This window comes from Pseudopipra pipra, chromosome 5, assembly GCF_036250125.1.
Source record: "Pseudopipra pipra isolate bDixPip1 chromosome 5, bDixPip1.hap1, whole genome shotgun sequence".
NCBI classification, from domain to species: domain Eukaryota; kingdom Metazoa; phylum Chordata; class Aves; order Passeriformes; family Pipridae; genus Pseudopipra; species Pseudopipra pipra.
In genome coordinates this window covers 55,751,223-55,772,303 of record NC_087553.1, presented here as the reverse complement: position 1 = coordinate 55,772,303, position 21,081 = coordinate 55,751,223, and the positions used below count along the sequence as shown (strand labels likewise).

General features: G+C 42.3%; 1 protein-coding gene across 1 annotated transcript; it reads right to left on the bottom strand.

Moving 5' to 3' along the window:
- Positions 1 to 12,646: 12,646 nt before the first annotated feature.
- LOC135414894 (tetraspanin-7-like) lies at positions 12,647 to 17,929 on the bottom strand. The gene has a single exon (XM_064656201.1). It carries the CDS (start codon positions 17,770 to 17,772, stop codon positions 17,056 to 17,058), a length of 717 nt encoding a protein of 238 aa, XP_064512271.1. The 5' UTR covers positions 17,773 to 17,929; the 3' UTR covers positions 12,647 to 17,055.
- Between the last annotated feature and the right edge of the window lie 3,152 nt (positions 17,930 to 21,081).

The following is a 21,081-nucleotide window of genomic DNA, read 5'->3' as shown; positions in this document are numbered from 1 at the left end:
AAGAGTTCAGTGCTCTGAAGTGGAATGAGCCTCTTCCTCTCAGCACCAGCTCTGCTTCACTGTTAAAACTGTCCTGTTTATTAAGAATCTTGCAGTAAGAAAGATTTTCTAGGCAGTAAGTCTGACACTTTACTAAACCAGAGACCAAGCAGAGGATCTGCTTGTACCTGAAATGTATTTAGGTGAAAGGTGCTGTTCAGTATTCCCTTGCTGCCTCCTGAGAGCCTGACAGCTCTGCTCAGCCTCAGGCTGACTGACCAATGCTCTGTGCAGGTGGTAAGTGCAGGTAGCAGCATTCCTACACGAACAGCTAGTATTTCTAATTAGCTTATGCCAGCTCCTCCCACTCTCCCCTTCTCTCCAGGAGATTTTAATAGTGTTGACAGGAACTGCCTTAAGTACACGCATGGAAGTGTCTCCATTAACTTCAAAACAGACATTGATCACAACCATGATCTCAGCTGGAAATTAAAGATGCAAAAAGGAACTACTTTCTATTCCCTCTGATAAATTAATCTGAAAGCTGACATTTTGTATGTGATTTAACCAGTCCTCAATAGATTCATTAAGTGTCCAGTTTTGCTAATTAATATTCACACAGAATCCATTATTAAGATCATTAGAAAAGATAAAATATTATAATTTTAAACTTGGTTATGTGTCATTTTATTGTTTAATACAAGTATTTGTAACAATCTCAGCCGTTATTCTGGTAACTAGTATCAATAACAGGCTTCCTAAATGAACTATAAGAACAATTAATCAGACAATACCTTAAATGCACATGGCATTAATTATGTTCTCCCAGTGGCAACAATTAAAATTCAAGCCTTGCCTGAAGGTAGACTCAGAAATTGACAAATACATTTTTAACAGCTTTAAAGCTAAAATCTCCTTTTATGTAATTTCTTACTAAGAAATAATCATAGTATTGGTCTGGCAAGTAACTTGTAGACACAGTCCTTTATCTAATTTTTTTTCATACGTACCCATTTTTTGTTATTTGTCATCAGTGAAGGTGAAAACACATCTTTGCATACGTTGTAAAGTCTTTTCTATCAGGAGGTTTATAATCAGTTTCTAGAAGAAATTTAAATTTTTATATTGCAACATGAAATCTAAAGCTATCACAAGTGCAGATGACAGAAATAGAGAAAATACATTTCCAAAAAGCTTATGTAATAGGATCTGAATTAACCTCAATGATGGACAGGGAGTAGAAATTCTTCTTTTACTAAGCTATCTGGAAAGGACACTCTCCTAGCAGTAAGCAGCAATGTTTGTTCTTTAACTATCACAAGTAATATGTAGCTAAAAACATTCATCCCTTGTGAGCCTTCACTCACAGCTTTGATAAATAACATATTAATATTGCACGGAAAGAACTCAGAACATTTTCCAGTATACCTATCATATGTGCTTTGTGTTTATGCTAATTTATTTTATGGATTTAGAGTACTCCCAGTGGTACTGCAATGAAATCAGTGCAGTTATTTTAATTGGATTTACCTTGCCGGAGGAAAGGTCAGGTTTCAAAGAAGAACAAATTATTTCACCTTTCCCTTCATCAGTCAGACTCGTCTCTGATGTGTACATATGAAGCTTAAATTTCCATCTCTTTCGTTGACTGACAAATTTGCTGCATTCTTTCTGGGGAAAAAAAAAAAAAAAGAAGAAGCCAGAGTAACCATCAGCTGCAAGCATTTTCAGGCTGCATTTAGAAACCACTTTACTCATTTCTGAAGTGCAATCACCCCGAGTGGAGTAAAATGGCTTTTCTAATAGGAAGCACTGACAGACAATTTCAAAGCAAAATTTCAGGGAGAATGGAGAGAAGTCAGGCTGTAATTACACCTGGTGAAAATTACCCAGACTGAAGGCTAATAGAACATCTCTTTTTAAGTCCCACGGGAATGCTTCAGGGACTGAAGGCAGCAGAGAATTCCCAACTCGGGATAGGAGCAGATGACATGAAAGAGAGAGACAAGAGCAGATGTGCTGAAGGGCCAGAGATGATGTAAAGGATTTGGGCAGTCACCACGCAGACACTGGGGCTGGCTCTGTGTGAGCTACCTCCAAAACGCTGAGCAGGGTAACTGCTCACTGAGGCACAAAACTGCAGCTGTGGGTTGGGCTGCTCTGGGGCCCGAGCCTATCTCTGTGTGGCCCCACGGGTCCCTGCTTGCCCACGTCAGCCCAAGCCAGCACTTACTAGGAGTTTCCACATGTCTGTACACAATCTGTCACATTCTCATGCTCTAAATTATCTGAATAAGTAGATTCATAGATATCCAGGGACCTCAACAGTTCCCAGGGAAATTAAACTGCTCTTTCTAGATAGGCTTTGTTGAATCAGTCTAAAGCTAAACTCCTTTTTGGAAAATATTATTTTTGCGTAAGTAAAATTTATACCAATGTGCTAGGAGAGCAGTTTCACAACTGGAATTACTTGGCTCCAGGTAGTATAATAGAGCGCAGCTGGCAGCTCAGCCCACGTGCAGGATGGAGCTGCAGTGTGCAGCAGCCACATTGCTGCTGGAGCCAGTCTTTCCCTGAGGGTTCTGTGTCTCTGTCTGCAACAAGGATTAAACATGTTTTATTTGTACATTATCCGATGGGCAAAGTCAGTCTCTGAAATGCTGGATATGGGATCATGTAGTGCCTGAGCACAAGCACAAGTGACCCATGAAATTAAAGGACATTTTCCAGTATTCACTCAGGACAGCCCAAGTTTCCCAAAGGTAGATCAGCCTGGAAAGTCCTAGCTAGAATGAAGAAATCACTGGTAGGTAGAAGAAATACCTGAAGTAAAAATACACAAACATAAAGAGTGTAGGTCGAGTCCAATGAAACAGAAAAGTGGTGTTGGTGGTTTCAGCTTCAGGTTTTTTTCACATCAAAGAACAAGATACAAACCAAGAAAACGAAAATAATCCTATAGATGTGATATATCTTAAAATCTTGAAGGAACTGAAACCTTACAACATCGATGATTAGAGCAGCTTATAAAGAGCATTAAACAATAGCACTGTGGGATCTGCAAGGATCTGTCTGTTCCTAGGTTTTGGCAAGAATTTGAGTCACTGTGAGGAGGGACCAACCTGTAAGGAATCATCTCTTTCTACAGCTGTTTTCACAGAGGGGATCCTCTAACACTTCCCCTCAGTACGTGGTCCAAGGCTGTTTACTATGAGATCTTGGAGGCACACAAGTCTGCTGCCCTCCGAATCTGAAACCATCTAGATTTGGTAATGCACTGAGTGAGGGTCCACATGAGACAGCTGGAGTCTGCCTCTGTTCTACATGACTTTGGAGGAGCCTCCCAGAAATCCCAAAGGATATGACATGGTATCCAATTGATCTTCCCCTTACTAGTTTTTGGATATGTCCATTGCATTATTAAAAACTTGCTGGAGTGTCTCCAGCTGTATGGGCATTTCTGTCTTTTTAATAATACTAATCAATACATTTTCAGAAAATCAATATAACAGCATCAAAATTTAACAGCCCAAACTTGCTCATTTGATGAATGTGTGCAGTCACTAGGTGACTAAAAACTGTTCAGCCTGATAGTCTCTAAAAAGGGACAAAAGAATTACTTTTCAAACACAGAATCTGTAAGAAATGACCGATGTTTGCATCAAGAAAAAATTCATGTCAGCTTTCCAATATCTGATACAATTATGTCGAGCACTAACTTTTTATCACATGAAAAGGGCCTTCTATGAAAACATGCCCATGCACAATTTTAATCTGAATGACAAGTAGTGTTGCAAGCAGTGATTTCTCCAACCTACCTACCACACCTGCTTGGTATTTGGGGCCATATTCGTGGTATCATCCCACAGTGCAAGGCAGAGATTTGAAAGAGAAGGAAAAAGCAACTTAACAAGGAACTGTATGGTACAGTTCTTTTTGCCAGAAATGGCATTAATAGTAGTGACATACCTGGGCTGTTAAAGTGCAAACATTTTCTTACAGTCAAGCTTTACAAAACACGTAAGATAATCTGCCTGCAAATGAGATGCCTGGGAGCAAGGTGAACAACTGGCTTCTTGTCTGTTCTTTACATAAGAGGCTTTATGTGCTCTACTTATTAAAAAAGTAAAATTAATGGATTTTGAAGCTGGCAATTGCATGCTTTAGTGGCGGTCTGAAAAATAAAAGCTAGACACGATCCCAGTATGGGGAAACTGGAATAGTTTATTGAACACGAGAACACTATTTTAAAGGCATCTGGGGCTGTATGTTAATGAAGGGGATAACCTATGTTAATTGGGGAGTTACACAAATTTTTACTGCAATTTCCAAATAGTTAATTTTTCTTCTAGTAGGATCACATGGGGGACAGAGGGATTACAGGGGTTTAGACATGGTTTGATACAATCATCTCAAAAGTCCTTTCTGATTTCTGCTGGAGCCAAGCTTGATCCATGAGGTAGAACTTTAACAGGTCTTGTGAGAAGGGTCCAGCTCCTTCAGATCACGAGGTTTTTGTCAGCCCTTGTTTTCCTTTGCTGAAAGCTGGGTTTGGGTTCCCACATGCTTTAATTGCAGATGTTTGTTTAAAATACAAGCAATAAACCAGGAAATCCTTACATAAGTATTTTGAAAAGTTTCTGGCATTAAGAAGATAAACTTAAGTTACGTGATATTGATGTTTTCTTGGGTGCTTTACAATCATGTTTTCACAGAGATGTTTCATTGATCTATTGAATTACTCTATTTGTTCCAAATTTTAAATAGTATTTATCTTATCTTTATCTTTTAAAGTATTTGTCTTCTCCTGATTCTTATTTCCCACCAAAAAAGTGCTAACTGGATTTCACAATTCAGATTTACTCCTCCTCAGTGAATGCAACAGGGCACTGTCAGACAGTAAGGAAATTAGAAATATGGTGCCTTGTACTTTGATCTGGTTTCATTTTTGAGCACCCCTGATTTTCATGACATGTCATCAACAAGAACACATATCAGAATAACTCTGATTTCCAGTAAATTCTTCATCACTCTCAGGGGAAATCTGTGGCCCAGAACGGCCAAATCATTCCTTCTTGCATTCTTAGCATCTTCTCTGCAGCCCAGAAAAGTCAAAGTCCACGTGAGACATGGACATGTGCCTGGTCTGCTATTTCTGACATAGAAAATGTCTCTTACTCCCTTCCTCTGGCACAGAACATTGAATGAGGTAGAAAATGTCCATATTACCAATCCCTTTTCCCAAAAAGGAGATGAGATATTACTAACCAACAATGTAGCAGTAACTTAGTACTTGCTGTCTTTCCAAGTATTTGCCAATTCACAAATCCCTCTAGACACTAATCTCATTTGTCTAAGAGATAGAACTTTGCTACTTGCCTTACTAGAAAAACAGAAAGATCAGGTCTGTGCAGGCTGCCATTCTCATGTTGTACAGTCTTTTGCCAGATGAGAACTGGTTTAGAAATGACTGATCAATTCTGGACATCTCTGATTTTTATTTATTTATTTGTTTATGTTAATTTACTGCCCCTGTAAAATCAGTAATCTTCCCTGAGCATTTGAAAGCCATCTAAACTACCTAACAACGAACACATGAGAAAAGGTGACTGTGTCACTGCCTCCTCTTTCTCCTGTGTACACAAATGAGTACATGAAAGATATGAATCTCTTCAGAGCAATGTCTGTCCTCTCAGGGCCAAGCTTAAAGTCAGTGTTCAACAACATTACTCCTTGAATTTGCTTGCATCCTACTGCTGCACAAAGAATTTCACTAAAAGGAAAACTTCTTGCTTTGCCTGTAAAATTCCTGTTTCCCAAAAAGCATTGCCCCAGCAAGGAGTGTACTGCAGCAGAGTGCCTAAGGGTACCTCTTGAGATGAGACCTTTGGTCTTCTGCTTTCTAAAATGCATCCACATGAATAAAAGCACACAACTATAAGTTTAAGGCATACTGTTCAGTAAGTGCAGGACAACTAATGCAGAATCCAATAATTCTACTGAAGCTTATTGTAAACAAAATACAGCTGAAATGTTCCAGAAAACATAGTATCGTACTTTCAAGATCAAGATTCTCTTAACAGGTTAGAATTTCTAACACATTTGCAATCAGCAGTTACCCTCGCCTCTTCAGAGTGTGTAACACATTCCTGTGATACAGAAAATAAAAATGCATGATTATGTTTAGCCATATTCTAGTACGAAAGCTGCTGCATGCCAAGGCAAGGCCTTAAGAACACTTGACTGGTCTGTCACATCTGTTAGTACTCAGTGACTATTGTTTAACATTTGGTTATATTTTTCAAGAGGTTTCATTCAATCCTTCTATGAAACAGTGGTTTGACTGGTGTCCACAATGGGTACAGACTCATCCAAGCTGGTAACCACAGTGAGTAAACCCCAGAAGTGGCATGCAGAGATGTTTCAGTCAGCTCTGTGGGAGCCATCACTGCAACCAGAAGCGGGGTTAGCGACGCCAGCATGTTCTCTTCTTCAGCTGGACAGATTTATATAGGACTCACCAGCTGAGATGTCTGTGCTGGGTTCCTCTGGGTTTCTGCTTCTGGCTGTGCCATGGTTCTTCAGTCCCTTTTAAGTGGAAAACAACCTCAGGAATGGGTGAGGGAAGGACAACTGCACAATAGGAACTCATACCACTTCATCCCAAGTGCCTCCACTCGGCACAGCTTCAAATCAGTGAGTCCAGCTTTAGAGTAGGAATAGATGATGAATGATGTACAAAATCTCTGGATACAAATGTTAGCTGACTTGTCCTGAAATGGCTGGATAAGGCAGTGAAAAAAATCACTGTTTTGTCTCTGACATAGTGGGACTGAAATTAAGTATTCACCTTCCTTGCAAACAAAGACAGATTGCAATGCAGTGGCCGCCCAGTGGCAATATCCCACACACTGTGTTTGCTCCTGTAGTTGTTGTTCTTTCCCCCTCAGTTTTGCCTCAGACCTAAAGTGTGGCTATCCTGTGCCTCAGTTCCTACAATTGACCATGTGTAATTGAATACGGGAGTGCAGGATCTGCAAATGTAGACAACTCTGATACCCAGAGAACTGCATATTGGGCATCTTAAAATCATGCCACGAGACAAGTGAAGACAGCAATTTGATGCCCCACCAAACCTTTTCTTCTCCAGGCTGAACAAAGCCAGGTCCCTCACCCTCTCCTCATATATCATGCTCTCCCTCTCCTCAACAAAGCTTTCTGATCCTCAGCGAGATGAGTCACAGTTTGTTGTCTCTTGTCCAAAACTGGACACATCCCTCCCAACACAACCTCATGAGTGCCAGAGATAAACAATTCATCTTCTCTTTGGTCCTGCTGGCTACAGTTCTCTGTGGTTGTCAGAGTAGGGAAACTCTTACAACTTTTAACTTGGGAAAATTTGCCCTGAGGGGAAAAAAAAACAAAACCAGTTTGGTCCAGTTGGTCAGACTGACATCTGCTCTCATAAGTGGCTTACTTGGAGTCAACATCCCAGAAAATGGCATGTGTCACAACCAGAGAGTCCTACATTGCTACTTTCTACACCCTGAACTCAGCCATCTCCCTTAAATGCTGTTGTGGTTCTGCAGACCTCTCCTGCCATGTGCTTACCCCTTCTGACTTGCCTCTGTCTCTCTCTAGCTTTCACTCTGCACAGACCTCAAACTCTCCCCAGTAGTGGGTTTAAAAACATCTTAATATCTCTGAGTGCGATAGTGGTATGTCATGGAAGAACCATCATGTTGTGAAATGATGACAAGTGGCAGATAAGAAATGGGACATCAAGATACTGGTTATTTACTTCAAACATACCCAGTCCCCAGAATCTCTCAAAATTGCCTTTTTATCTCTTGTTTTACCCAATGTCTTGCCAAATCTGAACTCAATTGTGGAACAAAAAGCTGTCACATTATGTCTCAGTCTTCCACAGAAAGTACAAACCTGAAGTGCCCTGGAAGTGATTTTTTAAAAGTATGTGGGCAGTCCTCTTAATATTGTAAAAACTAATGACTTCTGGACTTCTGGATCATAAGTGTTAATACAAGAGTACTGAGGTCAAAAAACATGATGGCTTTGGCCTCAGTTAACGTGTGTTTAATGAAATAGGCATTTTCAATAAAAGTACAGCCTTAGCAAAAAGTTGATGATAGCGCAATTCATAAGACAAATACTCTTGGGAGTAGAGTATCCAGTAGAACTACAAAGGGATGATTTACCAATTAGGAATAGAAACCAGAAAATGTGATGGTTGTGAGGTTGTAATTATGTTTTCTTTAATGAATGGGGGGGTGGAAGAAAAAAGGAGAAAAGGTGTAGTAAACCCTAGAACTGTATTTTATATAGATTTTCCAATCTTAAACAAAACTGGAAAAAAGAATCCAAATTTGTCTTGGATTGGGATGTATATTATAGCTAAGAATGAGAGTTGCAAGGCATCTCACAAACTGCAGGAGTTAGTGCTATTAACAGAATGGATATAAATATTTGAAATTCTGTATTAAACATTAAGGTTTGGGTTTTTTTTTCTTTTGGGTCAGAACAGAGCAAGAATTTGTTCCAGCTGATTATGTTGCACAGGTGGCTGTGCTAAGTTATGTTGATTATTGGGAACTCAGCACTGAATGAAACCACTCTCTGCTAAACACCTTGACTGTAAACATAGAGTAATAGAATAATTTAGGCTGGAAAAGACCTTTAAGATCATCAAGTCCAATCATAAACTTAACCCTGCCAACTCCACTACTAAACCATGTCCCTGAGTACCACATCTACATGTCTTTTAAATACCTCCAGGGATGGTGAATCAATCACTTCCCTGGGCAGCCTGTTCCCATGCTTGACAACCCTTTTGATGAAGAAATTTTTCCTAATATCTAATCTAAAACTCCCCTGCTGCAACTTGAGGCCATTTCCCCTCATCATCTCGCTGTTACTTGGGAAAAGAGACTGACACCAACCCTGATAAAACTGCTTCTCACGCAGAGTTTGTGCCCCATCAGAGCCAGGCAACTTGATGAAGCCAGGCAGTAAAGATGCTTCTCTCCATAGTAGGGCTTCTGTCTGAGCAAGGAGAGCACAGGGCTCTCAGAGAGATTTCCACAGCACACGATGCAGGCAAACGTATCAGCAGCCATATATCAACATCTACCTATATATGTATCATATATAAGATATTAATGCCACCTTCTCTCTTCCCATACCCAAGTTAACAGGTTGTGGTGGGGAAAAAAGTGTTTTTTCCCCCTGGAGTTAAAAAAATGGTAACCCCCAAGGGGGTGGTGTCTCTCTTGGTGTTGACCCAATCAGTGCTCCTGCAAAATTAAAACATATCACACCAAACCGGAAAAGAAAGATGATGAGGTAGTTGAAGAGGAGAGTGGCCATGTTGTGAAGCCATGAGGAAGGGGCAGGAGCCCCCAGCTGGCGGTTGCAGAAACTCGAAAACAGTGTTAAACTGGACCGAGGTCTGTAACTGAGAAGCTGGGAGTTTTACTCCACTGTGAGTGGGCAGCAGGAGCAGCAGAAGAAGCAGCAGTGAGCAAAGAACTGTGGCAGAAAGCCAAGAGATAAGAAAAAGCAGCAGAAACAAGCATGCAGCTAAGCAGAGAGACAGAGATCTCTAATGGAGAGAGAGAGAGAGAACTAAGCTCTACGGACAGAGTTTTGGGGTAAGAACTGAACCAAAAACCCCCAAAACCCCTTTTGAGACACCTCCGAGAGAGGAGGGGTGGTGGACTCCCACTTGAGGGGAGTCTTGGAACATAACAGTACCAGAGAGAGGAGCTAAGAAGCTCAGATGTCCTGGAAGCTGGACCGGGACGACCAGAAGGAATGCGGGGGAAGTGGCCTGCTTCCCCCTGCTGCTGCCAAGCTGGCAGCCTTAGACAGAGCACAGGAGCTCTGTTAGAACTCTTGAGGCAAAGACTTTCAACTGAAAGCTGCCCAAGACGTTCTGACTCAGAGGTAAACCCCCTGAGGAAAGGGACTGTCACAAAGACCCCTGCGCTTCGTGATATGACGTGGTGAGGAGAGCTTTTGTCCCAGCTATCGCAGTCCACAGAAGAGAAACCTTTGCTTGGAGTCGAAGGGCTGAGAGGGGCGAGAGGAGACCCCCTTGTGTGTATTTGGAAAGAGATCCAGCTACAACTTTTGCATTGAGGAGGAGAGACTGCTGTCTTGAACGTGGAAAGGATCTTTTCCTTCTTCCCTTCTGGACTTTTATTGGAGGGAGAAGAGATTTGATCCAATGTAAATACTGCTTCATCATAGGAAAAATAGTTAAGATTATGTATATGATGTATTATAATATTTATTTGTATAGTGATTGTAATATAATTCCCTTCCCTCCATATTGAGTCTTGTGTTGTGTCTGGAAAACCCCTCTCACACTGGGGTGAGATGTGGGAGGAGGGCTTGGACTCGGGAATTGGATTTTGGGGGTCTCAAACCACCACACAGGTTCACATGGGCCCTGGGCTTCATGGTTTCTTTAAGCAGTGTCTGACCTTTCTGCCACCAGCAGGGCACAAGGACTGGTAACAGAGCACACCACAAACTTTCTGTGGGCTGATATGTGACATCTGATTAGTGTCAGATGCCTTGACCATGAACCCTTCACTGCACTGGGCTGGTCTGCATGGCCTTTCCAGGCTTTGGATGGATGAGTGCCCTCAAAGAAAACACAATAGTGGCTGATTCCTGGTGCTTTCATCTGCACTATCCTTGGTGAAATTGATCATTTTCTAGTAGCTGTCTTGGCCTTTTCTGTGGAAAAAGGACAGCCCTGGCTGAAACCCTGAAGATGCTGTCTGTGTTTCTGCCACCTCAGTCATAATGTCTAATGGCAGAGCCTGGGGCCAGTGATATACAAAGGTATGTGCACACACTACTGTACACATGCACAATCATGCTTTCTATGCTCATGTGTATAGGTCTCCACTAATAGTGCTGTAGAACAAAAGAACTTAAGGACCCTACTTTTGTGGAATAAATTTTATTTGAAGTCCCTGATGGCTTACAGCTTTGTGCCCACCAGCTCTGGAAAAGAGTCCCAGGACTCAGTATTGTAATAATTTGGATCAAGCTAAATATGACATTTAGGGTGTCAAATGCTTTTTAAATCTCATTTGAAGCAGAACAGTATGCATTGAAAACATCTATACACAGGATAGAAATAATCAATGTGATATAAGCCAGGGGAAAGAACAAAAATATTAAGTTCACAGAAATGTAACAACTAATAAGGAGCTGACCATTGTACTACAATGTCATAATTAAAAGCTGGAGAGGAAGCAGCATCAGGGGAATTACATTAATGAAGCTTAGATGGTACCATTGAGAAAACTCTGAAAAACAAATGGCTTAAAGGCAAGCAATGCTTTTTTATGATAGAAGTCTCTGTGGGCAAGCTGATTAATCTGTGTTTCATATCATAAATTAGAAGCAAACAAGATATTGCACAGGAAAAACTCTGAGAAAAATAGTGCTGTCCTGTTTTTTTAAGGGTGAAATATGTAGGAAGCACTGGAGAAATCTTACTGGCTCCACTGTCAGGGACAGAATGGTGCTTCAACACCATTGCTAAGCCTCCTGGAAAAGCAAAAGAACAAAAAGTGTCTTGAGCCAAAAACTGAGTAATGAATAAATGTGAATGTCATAAGTACAGAAGGAACATCACACAGAATGGAAATAAAAGATGACATCCCTGACACACTGGAAGCATGGCATATACAACATATGCTAGAAAGCTGGCTTTGAAACAGCACTCACGTCTTCATTTCTACTTGTTAGTGACAGCTGTATTAACCAGGTGTATGTCTCAATGGCCTTTACCAGGAGACTTAAAATTAATCTCTGTTCTGCTTTCAAACTACGGGGCTCATTTTCTGGGAGCTTGATTTTCTACCTCTACTCTCTCTAGAAAACATCTGATGACATATTTAATTTCTGATGACTTTGCTCAATGGTACCTTCTAAACTTTATTAACTAAATTATTAACGTAATCACTAGAACTGGTCCAAACCCACTTATTTCCTTGTAAAGTAATTAGTTTAGCTTCTGCCTAAGTTTCCCTGAGTATTATCATTCTAACAAAACAACAGCAACTACAAACAATACCATCAAGACAACAAAGATGATATATGCAGGGTGGGGAGGAAGGGGTGTTGCTTTGGTAAGAAACAAATATCTACTAGAACAATAACTTCTGGAATTATTATTTAATTATACCTTTCTGCCAAATTTTTCATATGATTAAAAAACATAAAGGTGACTACTAGTGCTAGAAAACTGCTGTTACTAAAACCAGGCAGATCAAGACACTTCTTTTCAAAAACAGATGTCAAGGACCAGGAATCAGAATGGGAACAATTCCGGAAATGGAAAAATATGTACAGCGATTGAATGGACTTTACTGTTATTATGTGGTTTCACTGTATTCATGCTACACAGTGCACAACTGCACATCCCCAGGCTTCCTCCTCCCCCTTTTGCCTGTGCCCTGTTCTGATTTGCTCCCCCATTTGTCTGTCTGATAGCCCTCCCGATGTTCTGCCCCCTTCCCCTGGCGGGACGTTTAAGGATCGGGCACACGCCTGAATAAACAAGTCTGCTTGCACCCACTCTCGTGTCCTGTCCCCTCTTCCCCTTCGGATCTGCGACAAACATATCCAACAAGGAGCTCAGACCTGGAAGGACTGCTTGACTCCTGGGATGTGAAGCTAGAAAAAGAAAGAGGAGTTGGTTCAAGGGAACTCCTAAGGCAGCAGAACACTAATAACTGAGATGAGAGTTACAGATAATTATGCTCCAGGCATAAGAAGTGGAGTTACAGAGGTAGGCGGAAGGGCAAAATGGACAAGAAAGAGTGAACATGCCACACTGGTGGAAAGTTTTGCAATATTAATGAATTTCCAATTCTGCTTACTCCCTAGTCCTCCTGGTGTTTCCTTTAACAGTTCCAGTGAGCAGATCTATTCAAAATTATGAGACAGGTATATTTAGCTGTTGGATTTGTCCTTTACTTTTATTATTATTTTGGCTGAACTCTGCACTGAAAGTCAAGGGGCTACTGCATCTGGCAAGCCTCCACCTCTATCTATTTTGAAAGTTTCTAGGCAAGAATGACAGTACCTGGGATTACTGAAACACAAGCACACTATGCCAGGTAACATGACATAATACTCCAGCACAACTACTGAGAAAAGCAAACTAAAATCGCATATTGAACAGAGTGAAATTTGTGTGCTTGAATCAAATAGAGTTGAGAAGAAATATGTATTTTTACCATTTTGGAGCATAATGGGTGCATGACCAATGAAGTATTAACTACAGTGGTCAAAAGTCTTTTCAGATTAAAAGAAAGTATTGAATTCTATTAGTTGTGTGACTTATATTTTAAGTTCCTGACCAATATTTTGTGGTGCTTCAGAACAAGACTGCGGTAAGACTTCTTAGGTGCCCAAATTTTCCATGGATATGCCTTTTTTATTGGAACCTCAAACATTCAATTGGGAAAACACTGCATTTCCTTCTCAGTTCCTATGCCACCTGATTTATCAAAATCTCCTGTAGGTTATTGGATTTAAGAAAAAGAGCACCTTTACTGTAATTTATCTGTGGAAATCTTAGATGAGTACTATTCTTGGTTTTATACAATATCAGCTGCTTAATGATAGCACATGATTGTATTTTCCCCAGAAGAAAGAAGATAACGATAAAGAAGATGAATACATAAATAAACATGAAAACTACACTTTAACAAAAGTAACCTTTTTTCTTCTCTGACCTACTCAATCTTACTGTTACTGTTTAAGTTTTCTAATTCCAGGAAAGCCATCTCTTATCTAAAAATTCACAAACTGGCCTCAGTTATAGAGGCCATTTTAAGTTCTGATTATCTGTAACACAGAGTTCAGCTACAGTAAATAATTCACGTTGGACAAAATGTCAACCACTTTTGAAGTTTGAAAGATTTGTATTCTTGGCATTCTAGATCAATGTTATAAAATAGTCCTTGTTTCATAACAAGAGTCTAATCTTACCACCCTTGTTAATCCTAAATCTCACTTTGTCCAAACAACAGAGCTATTGTTTCTACAACTGCAACACAGCTTGCTCCTACACTAATTTGAATAACCACCAATTTTAAAATTGATATTAGCTTTTCTTAAAAGATGGACTCATCTTTAGTGTAATATGCCATTTGGATGAGAGAATTTAAATTTGAAAGAATGACAGAAAACAAATACATATTCCAGCAAGCAGTAGGTAGCGCTGTCCACTCTAACTTAATTTTCCAGTTACAGTTATTCTGGCCATCCAGAACAAAATAATACTGAATCTAGATAAATTTTAAAATTAAAGTAAGATTTGGGCACTGGGCACAAAGAATTCAGGACAACTCAAAGAGCTACTGGGAATCTCTTATTTTGGGAATTAATTAGAGAAGAATGACACTTCTTTCACACATCTACAGAAGTTAATGTTGTTAATTCCAGGAACTGGCAATAAACATTCAACTAACAGTCACAGCCAGTCCATGAAATCTTTGATGCTATAAGTATACTTAGCATTTACATTGTCGCTGCCAAGGTTTATCCTATTTCAGTGAGGCCAAGAGTGCAGAGTGATGGTTTACATTTTTAATTATTCATTACACTAAGTTGATGTCCTCAGATTCAGACTGGACCATCATACAGACATACATTTGTACGCTTGAAACTTAGTTTCATTCCTACTTTGATATTCTCAGCAACTTAAAACCCGAACAAATTCACTGAATTGCATATCTGCACAAGGGTTTTGCTTGAATGTGTTTTAACAGTGTACTTCATTCTGACTGACTGCTACGTGTCATACAAAGCAATAAGGGTGAAAATCAGAAATAATTTTAGTAATCAGTGGAGTAAAAAAAGAGCAATATCATATTCTTGTAAATTTTCAGAGCCTATTGACTCCAATAAAGAATATTTTTTTAATAAACCCAGTGCAACTCCATTTCCCTTTCCCATACTCCCCACAACACCTGTTTTATTGCTTCTATGATGGATTTCTGGAAAAAACAAAACCAAAAACTACAACGTTCTACTGTCTTTACATTTCAATGTACACTTCATTTCATTTGCACTTAGTTGAACCATGTGGAGACATACAGAAATGTAAATACTTTATTGGAGTTGAAATAGTGATTTATTTTGCTCTTAGCATTTGCTAAACTTCATTTCTCAAGTACCTATAACAACTATACTTTTTGTCCATTGTTAAAATTGTACAAAATAATGTTGACTTCCAGAAAATAACAGGGGTTCCACTAATGCATAATTAAAAAAAAAAGGGACATTTACAAACAAAAATTTAAAAATACATTATGTAAATAATAAACAACAAACATCAGCCCTAACAATGAAGCATTGTTTTCTCTATAAAGAGAGATTTTCAACAAATTTCCAGGGTTCACCTGTGCAGATAAATACCCAAATGACTGAGAAGGCTGTTCGCATTGCACTCTTTATCTGGAATGTGATTTTCATAGCTAAACAGCCACCTAATATCTGAAAAAAGGGATGATGTTAATCCCCTTTCCCCCAAGGTTACACCATTCCTCCCATGAAGCTATTAGTCATCTTTTTCACTCAAGATTTCTTGCCCTGCTTGTATTTGTTGGCATTTGACCATTCTCCACAGCTTTGCTAGTCACATTCCTGAGAGATGCCACATCCTGGAGTTCCTTTGTGGTTCCTGGCTCTTTTCTGAAATTCTTCTTCCCCAGTTTGCTGGGTAAGAGGGGCATGTCTTTGTGCTGCGAGGTAGAGAAACATGTAAAAGTCGAGTTCACAGATTTTAAGGACATGGGAAGAAGCAGGAGTGAAGCTCTGAAAGTTCAGGACCCTCTCAAGTGCAGGGCTTGCTTTTTCTCAAACTCCAAATGCAAACCCAGAACTGTTGTGAAAAAAACCAAAATCCTGTAGATTTGTACTGCTATCTGATCTAAGCAAACTCAGGATAGCAAGTCTTGGGGGTCCTCCATTTACTCTCAGGTTGTACAGATCTGGCTTCAAAAATGTAGGTGGGGGCACACTTCAGAGACAGATCCTTTGAGAAAGGAAAAATGTCAGAGTCTGAGGGCTGTTTGTAGAAACCCTTCTGTAAAACAGTCTGTTCCACTCACCCTAAAGTTCACTTCAAAAGTCCAAAAGAAACTTCCGAAGGGTAACGAGCCCTTTCCTTCTCTTGCCATCCCTCGTTAGATCTGATCCTAGAGCCTTTGCCATCTTCTTGAATGACAAGGACCCGCGTTTAAGGTCTTTGCAGCCCTGCAAAGACATAATCGGCGACGCACTGGCTAAGAGGATAGGCACATCCTGAAGGAGGGAGTAACAGAGCTGCAGCTCCACCTTTAGATCGAGATCAGCATTGGAAACACCACGGCAGGAAAAGCACCCGTGGCAGCTTGAATCCGCTCACAGCAATGGTGGAAAATCTTGGCAGCAATGGGGTGCACGACGCTGGACAGTCCCTCAAGCAGTTCCCAGTGTCAGCTTCTGGCATGGCTACCTAGGTGCCCCTGGACCAGACCTGCCCCTCGTGCACTCTAGCAGTTTTCCAGTAACACCATTTTCCAGTCTCCAAGGAATACTCATATAGTGTAATGTTGAGAGACACCTCTCTTGCTCTCCCAAACCCTCTCCTCTTTCCTGCCTCACATTTCAGTGTCTTGGGTATTTACATCACCCAGAAAACCAGTCAGCCTTGCCCCAGGAGCCCCTGCTGCCCCAGAGCCCTGTCTGTCCGTGCTGCCACCACTCTCTGCAGAAAAAATCCAGAGGCTCCAGGAGAGCAGTGGGACATGGCCAGGCCAGGAGATATCTTCCCAGCACCTTCCCTTCTGAAGGGTTGTGGAGATGCCCGTAGCATTGACACACATCTGACAAGGGCTCCAGAGGAGAAATGGAGCCTGGAGAAGGATGCTCAGGTGAAAGTGGTGTATATGAAGGGAGGATTTTCCCAGTGGGGTGCACTCAGTTCTAGAGGAAAGAAGGGAGCTGGAGAGGACAAGGGACAGGAGTGGGGGGACCTCAGCGAGGGGTGGTGGTGCCCAGCAGGCCAGCAGGGACGCGGGCAGCCAGCAAGCAGGCCAGCACAATGCCGATGAGCTGCAGCAGTGCCAGTCCCAGGGCAGCGGTGGCAACATAAGACATGTTGCTGCCGACGAAGGCCGACACCTTGGCGAAGCAGCCGTCGCGGTGCAGCCTGCGAGCGTCGGGCGGGCTGCGCTGGCAGCCCCGGCGGGCCCGGCAGCAACTGAGTGGCACCGACCCGTTCTGCTCCAGCCCCCAGGGCGAGGCGAGCCAGTCGCGGTAGCTCTGCACCCCGCAGCAGGACAAGGCGCGCTGCAGCGCGTCCAGGGCGTCCGCCACCCGCTCATCCTCCCCGTATGCCAGCAGTGCCTGGCGCAGCCCCTCCTGGAAGCCGTGCGCCAGGGTCTGGCGATACAGTAGCGCGGAGAGCCCGGCCGCCAGCCCGGCCGCCAGCACGACCGTCAGGAACGCGCTGTAGGCGCGCAGGAGCCCCCGGTGTTCCGTGGCGGCGCCGAAGCATCCCAGGAAGCCCCAGATGATGACGGCGGCGCCGGTGGCTAAGAGGATGGCAGGGGCGCTGGGATAGTCGCTGGCCGACAGCGCCAGGTAGCTGCCCAGAGACACCTTGGCCCAGAGGCCGATGATGAGCATGGTCAGCCCCGCTGCCCAGAAGACGAAGCTGAAGGCCATGAGGGACAGCTTGAGCAGGGTCATGGTGCCCTTGGGCCCTGGTGCCGGCGGGCGGGCGGTGGCGGTCACGGTGCGGGGGAACCTCGGCTGTCGGTGCCGTCGGTACCGCTGGGCGGTGCGGGTGTCCCGCGGCCGTCGGTGCCGCCGGTGCTGCCGGTGCAGTCGATGCCGCCGAGCAGCACGGAGCAGCACGGAGCAGCACGGAGCAGCACGGAGCAGCACGGAGCAGCGGGAGCCTCGGCGGTGTTCGAGGTGCGGGCGGGTCCCGGCAGTTCCCCGGGCAGCCGTGGGTGCGGGCCCGGCGCAGCTCCCCCGCGGCAGCCGGTGCGAGTCTCGCCTCTCCTCCGCCCCGTCCCCTTTTTGAGGGCCCGGGCGGGGGCGCGGCCGCGGCGGAGGTGCTTGTCCGTCCTGAGGGGCTCGGCGGAGCGGGACGAGCCGGCCCCAGCGGGCAGCCTGCCGGGCCAGGGACCGCTCTCGTCTCCCCGTGCCGTACCGGGGGCTCCCGGGGGCTCCTCCCCTCTCCCCAGCCTCTTAGAGTCGAGCAGCCTCCTCAGATTAGTGCGTACCCAGCAAACAGCGGTACCCGCAGAGAAGAGCCCGTACAGGCACTCCTTAGGGCTCTTTCCCGAGGTTTGAGGTGAAGTAAATGGGTGCGTGTAGGTGGACCAGCAGCTCCCTCTGCCCGCGGCACTGCAGACCCTCAGCTGAAAAGATTCTGCTGGCGGAAAGCTCGAGATTAAACTTCAGTGGAATATGCTCCAGCCCTGGGCAAGGGACTAAGGTTTTTCTTATAAGCATTAGGAGTAACACCTAAAAAACACACAAATAACCAACAGGAAGCCTAAGAAATCTATGAAACGACAGGTTTTGGGTTTATTTCTTATACTGCATCAAGCCATCCTAATAGGACACTTGGTAGAAATAAGCATAGATCAGTACCTGAATATTAACTAACTACACATTCAGTCAGTCAGTCAGTTTAGATTTTCCCAGATGGAAACTATTTTTCCGGGGACCTGACCCTGTTAAATATTCATTTGATTTAGCCCCTGATAACACTGAGCCGCTGAGAAGGCATTAAAGCACGGCCAGGCACTGTTATATAACAAGCAGCCCAGGAAGGTCTGAGAAGAGATTCCACCATCGATGCGGTTTCATTGCAAAAGATATGCTACTCCTACAAGCCAGATTGAAAACAAACAAACAAACAACAACAAAACCAAAAATAAGTCAGAGGTAGAGTAGCATCCCCAGTGGTAATTCACTGCTTAATGAGCCTTTGACCATACTAAGAGACTAGTTTCTCTTTAGCCTTTCTTGACAACACCACAAGAGGTATGTAGCACTCTTCAGTTCAAGATTTTGTGCCATCTTCCTTACTATGGGTCTTTGCACTGAATACAGAAACTACTCAAAGCATTGCAACACATAGAGCTAACTTTTATATGTCTTCAGGTGCTCGAGGAATTAATTTTGTCATATGCTAATATACTATCAGAGTTCTATAATGTTTATATTGATAAAATGTTTATTTCATTTTCATTCATTGGTGAAAGATCTTTAATCTCTGCAGTTTACTGGATCACTGTGCACTTCAAATTGTCAGTCTTTTTTTTCTTTTTCTTTTCCCCATAATTCCTTATCCTGGGACAATACTACACTTGTTTGAATTTCCACTGCTACAACTTCAAGTGAGATTGAGAGGTTTAGTTTGTATATGCAACAGTCAGACCAAAAAATCAGGTCAGAGTACCCTGTGGTTCACATCTCTGTCAAACTCCTTTGGGACTGAATTCTGAGGTTTAATTGTTTCACTGGGAGCATTTGGTTGGTTTCTTTCTGCTACAGAATTAGGGAAGGAAGGGAGTTGCTTTATGTATCACATTTTAATACACTTGTGTAACATACAATTAGAAACTCATAGTTGCCAAAGCATTAATATAAAATAATCATAATTGGAACATCACCTGTTCCAATTATTAGAGGCCTTCATAATTTAAATAGAAGGAGGATGTTATCATTCCTGTGTTTTGCAGGTTCTCTTTCACCATTTTACAACTTTAGGCTCTTCATCATTTTCTTGACAGATCAAGTCTGAACTAATTCTTCAGATTCTCAAATCTTCTCTAAAGATTCCCAGATCTTCATGTCAAGATGTTTTAGGAATGATGATTTCCATGCTATAGAAGTGCTCCCCAGTACATTGCATAATATTACTCATTTTAGCACTATGAGTAATACGAGTTATATTGACAGTGAAGAATAAAAGCTCATGGCAAAGACAAACTAGAGGTCTGCAGGTGTGGAATTTCATAACCAAAGGCTAAAAGGTGATAATTTTCACAGTTTCACACCTAAGTGAACATTCTGTTTTGGGAGCTCTGAAGGTGACATTCCTGAAGCTGTATTTCTTCTGAAGCAATGAGTCTCTGCTGGCCAGCCATCTGTCAGCCATGCAGAGAAAAGTCCTTGCTGTCTCTGAAATGGGTTGCCATATTCCAGCCACCTGTTTTCTCTCTTAGGTTTTTACACCTTTCTATAGCAGTGTTTTTTCCTTTTGAATCCTTGAACTGCCAACTAGCCATATCTCAAAACTACCAGCTGCTGTTTTGCGTTTCTTATCTCATGTCACTGTACTTTCTCATGATGGAGCAATTTTTTCAGAAGTTTCTCAGAGCTAGTGCTATCAGAACTAGGTCTTGGATCACAAACAGCTGAAATCCACAGGAGAAGGGCTAGACTAGCTATGTTGGGCAGTGCTAATGAGGGGCTACAGACCCTTTTCATAGTACAAACTTGTGAATGCTCACTGCAGGCACTGTTGAAGCCTGTCTCAGTTTCAACAGGCTTCAACACCAATAAAGAACACCAGTAACCAGTATTTCCTGTTACCCTTACAATTCCCTGCAGTGAAAGCAGATGGGCAAAACACTTTAGAACAGGCTTGTACAGGTATCTTGGGATGCATTACACCAGGTAGAAGTAGTCAAAATATAGGGCATATGGGCATCTACTTTACTATTAATAGCAATGATCAGATCTTCTTTGGATTAATGATTTACTTCTAATGAGTTTTTTAACCTTAAAATAGAGTACAAAATTTTATTTTAGCTGTACCTTCACCATAACTACAGGAAAATATGATCCATGCCTCGAGCAAGTCTGTAGTGGAAAATTCAGTGCACTTTCCAGTTACCACACAGGAAATTATTATGTGCTGGACATCAGATATGTTTCAACTCTACTATATCAAAATGGTATGCAAGCTAGGTTTGTGGCAAAGTATTAAAATACCATGTCAAAGGAATAAAAAAAAGAAGTAGGTCTTTAAAC